This window comes from Benincasa hispida, chromosome 9, assembly GCF_027475165.1.
Source record: "Benincasa hispida cultivar pf3 chromosome 9, pf3_genome.v1.1, whole genome shotgun sequence".
In the NCBI taxonomy this organism is placed as follows: Eukaryota; Viridiplantae; Streptophyta; class Magnoliopsida; order Cucurbitales; family Cucurbitaceae; genus Benincasa; species Benincasa hispida.
This window is the reverse complement of record NC_143486.1, coordinates 48,319,238-48,330,009: the sequence shown is the minus strand read 5'-3', so window position 1 is coordinate 48,330,009 and position 10,772 is coordinate 48,319,238. Positions and strand designations below refer to the sequence as shown.

At 27.4% G+C, this 10,772-nt stretch overlaps 1 protein-coding gene across 1 annotated transcript; it reads left to right on the top strand.

Annotated features, from left to right (window-relative positions):
* Positions 1–5,128: 5,128 nt before the first annotated feature.
* IAMT1 (IAA carboxylmethyltransferase 1) lies at positions 5,129–10,314 on the top strand. The gene is made up of 4 exons (XM_039041350.2): positions 5,129–5,372; positions 5,916–6,332; positions 7,502–7,777; positions 9,481–10,314. Exons 1-4 carry the CDS (start codon positions 5,262–5,264, stop codon positions 9,832–9,834), a joined length of 1,158 nt encoding a protein of 385 aa, XP_038897278.1. The 5' UTR covers positions 5,129–5,261; the 3' UTR covers positions 9,835–10,314.
* Positions 10,315–10,772: the final 458 nt, after the last annotated feature.

Here is a 10,772-nt window from a genome sequence, read left to right as displayed (position 1 = left end):
AAAAGAAAAAAAACCGTTGTTAAAAACTCGTTTCTATTTTTAGAATTTGGCTAAGAATTCAACCCTCGTATTTAAGAAAATGCAAATAATTATAATAAATGAGGAGAAAATAGATAATTTTAAAAAACAAAAATAAAAAACGAAATGAATTCCGATGGGGTTGAACTTTTGAAAAATTACTATTATTAAACTTAAATAAATTTTAGGTTCATCCACAGTTCAAAATCTCTTCCATTTATGCACATTTATAAATTTACCAATAAATTTTAAAAAAAAATCCCATAAATGAAAGTTTGGTAAATTTTAAATTTTCATCCATAGTTTATAGTTTTTAAATCTTCCTTCCCTCCACCTGTATCTTCATCATTGAATGGAAATTATAACAATAATAATAATCTAATAAACAAATAATTAATAGTAATAAAATAAATAAATAAAATTGCAGATATTTTAGGGTTTTATCCATCATTGTTCATAAATCTCCCTACATACCTCCCCATTGTACCTTCATGAACAAAATTCCATTGAACCTTAGATTTTCATTCAATGTTTCAAATTATCTTGTACCTTTATATTTGTACCTTCATTACCCAATTTTTTTTTTTTAAAAAAAAACTTATATTTCATCTTTCATTTAGGGTTACTTTTAAATATAGAAAAATGAACTAAAATATTTACAAAAATTAAAAAACACTTTTGATCCTGAACTTTTGTGAAAGTAACAATTTAGTCCCTGAACTTTGATTTATAACGATTTAGTCCTTATACTTTCAATCTTGTAATAATTTAGTCCATAAACTTTAGTATGTAACAATTTAATCATTGTACTTTTGACATTGTAACAATTTAATCCCTAACATTAAAAAAAAAAAATCATCAAAACTAGATGTCAATTTTTACTACTTTACGATTTAAACTTTATATTTTGTAAAAATTTAAGTCTCTAATTAGTTTAATGATTTATTTATGCATGAAATCTCATTAAACTTTAACATTAATTTTTACAATAAGAACTAAATTGTTATAAATTTTAAAGTTCAAGGACTAGATTGTTACATAGAAAAGTTCAGGGACTAAGTTGTTACAAAATTGAAAGTATGAAGACTAAATCGTTACAATCTAAAGTTCAGGGACTGAATTCTTATTTTCATAAAAGTTCAGGGATTAAAAGTGATTTTGAATCTATTTACAAATATAGTAAAATTTCACCGTCTATCTACGATATACTGTGATAGACTACTATGTCTACAGATAGTAGTCTATCGCGGTCTATTGCAAATGGACCGTAATATCTTACTATTATTTATAAATATTCTCAACAAATTTGTTATTTAAAATAATTTTCCTTTCATTTATTTATAATTAAATTGTCAAAAAAAAAAAAAAAAAAAAACTCCCTCTTTGTTGGGTTACATATTTAAATAATTAATATGGTAATTTTACCAAAAAACTTTCAATCATTTGTACACCTATTATTATAGAATTGCTGTTGATTATCAGGCTAGAACACTTTAATTTGTTAATCCTTCTCTTTAAAATACATAATTACTAAACCCTCTCAATTAGTCATAAGGCCAAATAACACAATGATTTGTGTAAAACTAATCAAAAGTGGTGAAGATGCTTTATAATTAATGACTGTTCTTGAGTATATGTGGCTTTATTTAATTAGAGGTATATTAATCAGTGTGCAATTAGTTAAATTTATTAATTAAACTATTCTCCAATTTATATTAATCTTTCATTTTCCACTATTATCAACTTCATTAGGTAATACACATAATTTTATATTATTTTAATGTTGATATTAAAGTTAACCTAATCTATCTATCAAAGTTGGGATTATAATTAATTCCATATCACACACACCATCATACCCCCTTGTATAATTGGTAACTTTTAAAATTACTTTAAAGTGCTAATTAATTTAACTCACCCCACTTTTTGTAAGCCATTAATATAATTAAAGTCTCTAATTTGCATAATTACAGTAGAATTTTAACATAATAACTATGTTTTTAGTCATCCCTATCCTATATATATATATACCCACACTTTTATCTTAGTAATATTTTGGGTTTCTCATAATAGGTTTTGGGGATAAAAATTTCTTCGTGTAATTTAGAAAACATGAGATAATTACATTATTTTTGCTTATTCAAATCAAATTTACTTGCACATTGACTCATTCTTTTTAAAAAAATTATAGAATGATTTTATGAAACTTAGAACCTATATTTTCCAAAGTTTATCTTTAACTTTTTCATTGTCTTAATGATTTATCAAGGGTCAATATAGAATGATTAGTGACTTGCTCATTTCTCTCATTACATAAACTTTTTCAATCAAGTTGTAATAAAAGATTTAAGTCGAAAACCGTGTTACATTCAAGGTCTAGATTGTCTAATTCTTAATTTAACAAAAATGTTGATGGAAATATGAACAAAATATCGATATCGATCGAATGGCATGTCTTTAAAAAAAATTTAAAAACAAAAAAAAAGAACTTCAAAAAAATATTTCAATCGATACATAAAATTTTTATGTTTTTTTAAACAAGTTAACACGTTTCTTATATTTATCCCTCATGTCGATGTTGAATTCATGAAAATGTAAAAATATCAATAAAAATATCAACACGTCAACGAAAATTTAATATCATAGTTACATTACTAAGAAATATAAAGATTAAATCATCATAGATGAAAATATTACAAAGAGAAATTAAAAATGTCACAAAATATTACAAAGACAGATAAAAGATGTCACAAGACTAACCAAAGACCAAAATGACACTACTAGTTATATTTTAACCAAATAATTATCTCATCATACTTAAGAAATTAATGTGTGTTTTGAATTTTTTTTTTCTAAAAACATGCTTTTTAAACAGAAATTAGTTTTCTATAAATATCTTTGAAAAAAATTGTGGTTTAAAGATGGTTTAATATAGCTTATTCAATAATTTTGGATGATCGACCAATTTCTTTCTTATAAAAATCAATAAAACTAATTTTGAAGAATATATTATAATAGAGATTATTTTAAATGACTTTTTAAATTATTAACCGAAACTTACCTCTAAAATATACCGTAAAAGAAAAGAAAACATATTTGTCGTTAGTTAATCACATTTGAATATATGTACAACCAAAATTATTTATAATTTAAAGTATTTTTTTTAAAAAAAAAATGTAAGAGAAAAATATCTTTACTAAAAAAATATTTTTCATAACTCCTTAAAATTAAAATGTCTTCTACTTGGTTGGTTATCTAAATTATATTTTATGTTTTTAGATTTATTTTATTCTTTGACGATCTAAATTTTATCTTTGAAATATGTTTTAGAATTTTGTGGTTTAAATAACTCAAATTCTTAAAAAAGATTTTTTTTTAATCATTTTAGTTTATCTAGATACTTCTTGTATTGCACTCAATTGGAAGACTTTTCTCTAACCTCTCCTTCTTTTTGTACTAACATGACTTTGGACTTTCTTGTCCTTGTATGTTCTCCTTTATCAATGATATCTTTTTGGACTGGGATGTGATGACAGCATTATGAATGTGTCAACCTAATTGAGATATTTAAGTAGGTACGCCTAATGATTTCTTGACCTCTCGTACTCCATTAAAAAAAATAAAAGCATCTTGAGTTATAATATTTTATTTTATAAACTCTATTATTTTTTTAAATTAAATATGTATCAGGTAGTTTATAATAAATTATATAATATTACAAAATAATAAATATATAACTTCTTTAACTAAAACATGTTTATAATTTATTAATAATAATTTATATTCAACTTAATATTAAGTTGATAACTACAACTGGTTTGGCAGATTTATAAATATATTATCAAACACATTTCGAACCGTTGTTTAAACTACAATCCAATTTTTGAATATGCTATAGTTATAGATCTCAAAACATAAAATATAACTATATTTTCATTGAATATCTTGTTTTCATATTTCTATTGTCAAATTACCTATCAAATAAATCCTAAATTTTCAAGGAGTGAGGTCACTAATTACTCGAAACCCGTGATGTCAAAAGTCATAAATTTTTATGTAACTCATTATTTAATTTTGACTATTAATCTATGGGTAATTTATCAACCTAAAGCATCAATTTTCTCCTACGTTTTTATTTAATACATGCTATTACTCCCTAATAAGATTGAATTTGATTAACAAATAATTAACCAACCCTATATATAAATATTCTTCGAGAAACAGTTAAGTTGATGATTAGCTTCGGTTTTTATAGTTTGCATTAGCAGCCAAAACTAGGGTTAATTATATTAATTAACCAAAGATTTACAATTATCAAAATCCGGCGGAAATCTAGGACTTTTTTCTTTTATGCATGTGAGCCCCAATATTTATATAGATTTGTATTTCTGCCCCCCCAATTTTACCTTTCATTTATTATAAATTTTCTTTATTCAACTAATAATGCATAAAAAGGCTAGTATAAATTTATATATACTCGAAACTTTGGGGTTGTATTAATTTAAACCATAAATTAATAATTGTATAACTTAAATTTTGAATTTTTGGTTGTATCAATTTAAACTTTAAATTAATAATTATATCAATTTAAATCTTGTATTTTTATTAGTCTATCAATTTAAACCCTATTATATTTTATTTGAATAAACATTGAGACTTGTAATTTTATCAATTAAATCTCTAAACTTACATAAGTGAATCAATTTAGACATTTAATTAACATTTATTTGAAAAATGTCATGATAATCAATTTTTTTAAATCGGCATTTGTAGAAGTCATACACGTATAAGAATTTATGCATTGATGATTTAGAAGTTTAATTGAAAAAACTTAAATATTTTATATGATGTTTTTTAAACTAAATCTAAATGAAGGTGTAAATTGATACATTTAAAAGAGTTTGAATTTAAATTGATATTCTTATATATGAAAGTTTAACGTTTAAATTATCGATACAATTCTTAATTTGAGATTTAAATTGATACAACTCCTAAAGTTTAAGGGTATAAATTGATATTTGTCCAAAAAAATCTTTTAATTATTTGAAAGGGGGAAAAGTTCACGTTAATGTGTACAAAAATATTATGATTTTTAGCCCTTTTGTTCTTTATAAATATCCAACTCTCTTGAGCCAACCACTTTTCATCTATAACATTAATTTAGTACTCTTTGCACAAAAGCTTTCTCACAAAAGACTCTCCCCTTCTCCAAACTTTAGAGAGAAAATCTTCAAACCCTTCCCATGGCTCCCAAGGGCGACAACGTCGTCGTTTCGAACATGAAACTCGAACGAATGCTGAGCATGAAAGGAGGTAAAGGCGAAACAAGCTATGCTAACAACTCTCAAGCTCAGGTATATCTCTTGTGTTTGTGTTTAAAACATGATCTAACTTTCAAATGATCAATAACAATGGAAAAAAAATATTATTCTTAAGTATATGACTTTGAAATTAATCAAGTTATGTACTAGTCTTCCATTAAAAAAAAACATAACTAAAGAAAAGGGTTTTTGAAATTCTCGATTGAGACTAAATAAACATATGATCAACTACATATTTTTTTATGTTTTATATTTACGAATAACTTATCTTTCTAAACACATGTATCTTCTTAAAGATAAAATCTCTCTTCTGATTTGTTTTTGATATTATCCTAATTTGTATCTATCTTTGTATAGTTCACTCGGTTCTCCAATCATCATTTGTCACGAGACAATAAATTCTTCATTTTTTTTATAAATATTTTTTTTACTTAAAATGATGGTATAAAGATAGGTGAAACTCGAGATATATCCAAGTTTTACCAACCACTCAATAAGGAGATGATAAAACTGAAATAATAATTATGGGGCTAAATTGGATGTATGTAACTAAAAATTAAAAAAAAAAAAACGCAGGCTCAACATGCGAGATCAATGCTTCATCTTCTAAAAGAAACATTGGACGGAGTTCATTTAAACTCGCCAGAAGTGCCGTTCGTGGTTGTGGATCTCGGCTGCAGCTGCGGCAGCAACACCATTTACATCGTTGACGTCATTATAAAGCACATTATAAAGCGGTTTGAGGCTTTGGCCGTCGACCCGCCGGAGTTCACCGCCTTTTTCTCCGATCTCCCTGGAAATGACTTCAATACCCTCTTCCAGCTCCTCCCGCCGTTGGCCACTTACGGCGGCAGCATGGAGGAGTGCCTCGCCGCCGACAACCACCGCTCATACTTCGCTGCCGGCGTTCCTGGTTCCTTCTACCGCCGTCTGTTTCCGGCTAGGTCCATCGACGTTTTTCACTCCGCCTTCTCCTTGCATTGGCTCTCTCAGGTTTTTCTTCTGTGCTTTTTAAATTCTAAAAGATTCGGTAAATTTCAATTAGGGTCCTAAATTTTGAAAACTTTCATTTTGGCCTCTCAACTTTATAAATATCTTCGGTTTTAAATATTGGTAAAAAATTGATATAGTGTTGATGTGTAAAAATTGGATGGCATAAATGATATCATTTTAAAGTCATTTAACTTTATAGTAGATTAAAATTGTGATCATCTTTTTCTTTAAACTCAAAAAATATTATCGATATCATTTACAAAATCATTCCCATAATTAATTTTTATGTCACTGAATCATTTCGTTCATACATTATAGATAATGCTATACATAAACCTTATAATATCTTATAATATTTGAAATTTGACATACACCAAATATCATATCAATTTCTATCAATAATTTTAACTAAAAATTGTCATTTTGATCTATAAATTTTTAAAAATAGTTGTCATCTTACTATGAAATTTATAAATATTTTGTATAATTTAACTTTTTTTTTTTAAGTATTATTATTTTGGTTATATACATAACGATTGACATTTGGACAAAAGAAAAAAAAAGAAGTAAAATTTGACTTTTTCTTTTTGTTTTGGGTGGGGTTTAATTTTAATATTCCCGAGGAGTATTGAAGAAAGCTTTTTTAATTATTGGAATCTTAGGAATTTTGAGAAAGATAAGAATAAAAGGGATAAATTTTGTCATATGTTTAGTGATCTAAAAGGTCATGCATTGCATATAACGACCAATTCAATCAATTAACTTTATTATTATTATTTTTTGCTTTCTTGTTAATAACAATTTTTATTTTTATTCATATTTTAAAACTATTTAAATTTTATTCTCAACATTATTTTTTTGATTTATTTTGAAATATAACCTAATTTACAAGGATGGTTTTTGGAAGTATTTTTGACATACTCAACCAAATAATAATAATAAAAAAATACTTTCAAACAAATCCTTAAAATGTTTTTTTTTTTTTAATGTCATAAGCAAAACGTACTTTTAAAACTGTAGAATTCAACGCAGGTCTCAAAGTGATAAGACATGTTAATAGATTATTTAAAAGTATATATATGTTTGGTCTCTATTTAAAGATCAAAATTGAACAAATGTCACAATAATTCAACCTAAACTGAGTTCGTGGGACCCATACCGATACGTAGGTGCCGGAGACCGTGGTGGATACGAGATCGACGGCGTACAACAGAGGGAGGGTGTTCATCCACGGCGCTAACGAGGCGGCGGCGGCGGCTTACCGGAAGCAATTTCAGACGGACTTGGCCGGATTTCTGTGGGCCAGGGCCCACGAGCTGAAGAGAGGTGGGTCCATGTTCCTTGTCTGCTTGGGCCGTACCTCACTGGACCCCACCGACCAAGGTGGAGCCGGCCTTCTCTTTGGGACCCACTTTCAGGATGCTTGGGATGATCTTGTCCAAGAGGTACAAAATACAAATATATATATATATATATTTTATATTATTTAACCATTTTTTTTCTTTCTTTTTTAGTTGGAGAGTTTTTGGATTATTTTAGGTGAAAAAAATGGTTAGAATTGAGATAAAACTATGTACCTAACCCACATCGACTTAATTGAAACTTAGTTAATACTATCCAAACTGTAAATTGAAATCAATAATAAACATAAGCACTAAATTGAAAATTCTTAAATTATAGAGATCAAGTTGAAATTAAGCCTAAACAATATAAGTTAGAACCCACGTAACCAAATAAACCACGTGGGAATTATGAGACCAAAATAAAAAGTTATAGGGACAAAATAATATAAAGTAAATTGAAATATAAGTCCAAATCGTAAGGATTAAAACTAAATTTTTTCAAAAAAAAGAAAACGTAAATATAGGAGAAGTTAAATGTCTAACCACCTGAATTATTCTCATTCATTTTACAGTTCTATAAGAATCTCTTTTAATCAATGACATTTTTTTGTCTCATTTGATAAAATTTCCTTTCTAGTATCCAGTTTTCGAAATTCATATTTCTTTCCTCCAAATTTTTCAGAAATATTTGAATTCCTAATTAAATTTCAAAAAGAAAAATAAAATTTTCTAAAATTACTTTACTTTTCAAAACCTATAAATCCAAATAATGATCTAATATTAGTGTTTTAAAAAGATTTGAACAAGAGACCTGTTGAAGAGGTTAGTTGAGTCAAGTTATGAGATTTTTTATTATTTATTTATTATTATTATTATTATTTTTTTTGCGTGTTAGAAATAAAAGGCATAGACATAATAATCACAACCGTTGATTAATTTTGTTTCATTCCGAAGTATCTTACGTAAAAATGCATCTGAAAATTGCCCCCCACCATCTGTTCATATCTGTCCTTTAGCAGACCATAAAGCAAAACTTAAAGCTCCTTCACATTTTTCAAAAGCATATAAAATTAAGAATAATAATTGGGTGTTGCCGGTCTCACTCTAAACCCCCCCTTTTGCTTTTTCATCATGAAATTCTATTGGTTATCATTAAACCCCATCATTTCTGGCCGTTTGATGTCTCCTTTGACAACTCCATCCATCCGTCCACTTGTCGGAACGGAAATGATTGTGTTGGCAAGTCATTAGTGGATCTCTCCCACATTATTGTATTATTCATGGAATTGCATGCATTTTTCATTATCACTTTGATTATTTTCAATGCTACAAATTATTAAACGATACTGTCACAGTGTGTCATTCGAACTTTTTTTCGAAGAAATTATTCTTTTGTACATTTAATCGTATAAAATTTTGATATTGCTCTTATATTTTATTTGAATTATTTTTTTAATAACTTTAAGATGTATGTATTGAGTAACCTATAATAAAAGTATTAAATTTTGATCAATATTTATGTATATCTATAGAGGTTGACATATTATATATAGAGAATGAATTAAGTTTTCATTATATCATACAAAAGTTGATAGAATAGAATACACATTATCACAATGTGGACATATTAATAACTCATAAGAAATTTAAACTTACTTTATAAAAGAGTGAAATGTCTTTCTTTTCATGATTTTTTTTCAAAAATTTTCGACACACCGACATTTAAAAGAGTTTATGAATTTGAAAGTAATTAAAGGAGGCCGAGCGTATTTGTTAAATGAGTTTGTGTTAATGTCAATGGGCAGGGATTGATAAGCAATGAGAAACGTGACAGTTTCAACATTCCAGTGTATGCACCGAGCTTGCAAGATTTCAAGGAGGTAGTAGAGGCCGATGGTTCATTTTACATAAACAAACTTGAAGTTTTCAAAGGAGGCAGTCCATTGGTAGTGAACCAGCCTGACAATGCAGCAGAGGTCGGTCGAGCTTTGGCCAACAGTTGCCGAAGCATCTCTGGTGTATTGGTTGATGCCCATATCGGCGATCGGCTAAGTGAAGAGCTCTTCTATCGAGTCGAACGTAGAGCGACAAACCATGCTAAAGACCTTCTTGAAAAGCTTCAATTCTTTCATATTGTGGCATCACTTTCCCTTGCATAAACAAGAGACCAAAAAGAAAGAAAATAAAAAAAGAACAAAAACAAAACACTGCCTTCACCTCTCTTTTGGTGTTTGTTCTGTCTTTTAAGGATATGATCATATGTTACATAGAAACATAAAAGGAATCAAACATGCAAAAGAGAGGTCAAAGGAGCTGCCATTTTCTATCTCTTTTTTTTTTTTTTTGTTCATTATAACTTTGTAGTGTGATGTTTAATTGTGAGTCATTTTACTGACTATGTAGTTATAAAAATATGTGTTTAGAGTTGATGGGCTTTATTTTTGTTCCCCCTTGGCTTTTAGGAATCCCAAAAAAGAAATATAAAGCCAAGTGTGTAACCCTCTCTTAGTTTCACTTTTCAGCTTTCCTTGTAGCTTATCTTTATCTCTATATATCATGTGTCTATAAATGTCAAAAGTCTCTTTGTAATGCAATTCAAAGACTTATCAAAAAAGTAAATTACTTTTCAATTGCCCCCATTTCATTTTTGCTTTTTGTCTCCCCTTTTAACATTTTTTTTCTTGATTCGACAACATGTGCAGTGAAAGAATTCAAATTTCTCATTTCTCGATCGATGATATGTATACATTACAAGAAAATTTGTTTCTTCCAACAACACATAAAATGACCTTGAGAAATTAGGGTTACTTCTAGAAATGATATGTTGATGAGATTAATAAAAGTAATTTGTGTGAAGACAAAATATTATAAATGCATGCGTTTACCTATTATCTTGAAAGTTAAATGTTATTGTTTGCATAAGGGGAAAATAAATTGTTAAATTTAATCCATTAAAAATTATAATTAATTAATTAATTGTAAAAATGATTAAGTTAATTAGGGATTAATTATAGAATATATGCCAAAGTGAGCTTAACTCAATGATAACTGTGTTAGTTTTCCTTTGTAGAAGTAGAATATTTGATTTTCTATTGCA

Excerpts from the sequence above, each read along its gene's own strand:
- IAMT1 (XM_039041350.2), top strand. The coding sequence starts at position 5,262 with ATGGCTCCCAAGGGCGACAACGTCGTCGTTTCGAACATGAAACTCGAA. Across the intron at positions 5,373-5,915 it reads CTAACAACTCTCAAGCTCAG|GCTCAACATGCGAGATCAAT; the intron begins GTATATCTCTTG and ends AAAAAAACGCAG. Across the intron at positions 7,778-9,480 it reads GGGATGATCTTGTCCAAGAG|GGATTGATAAGCAATGAGAA; the intron begins GTACAAAATACA and ends GTCAATGGGCAG.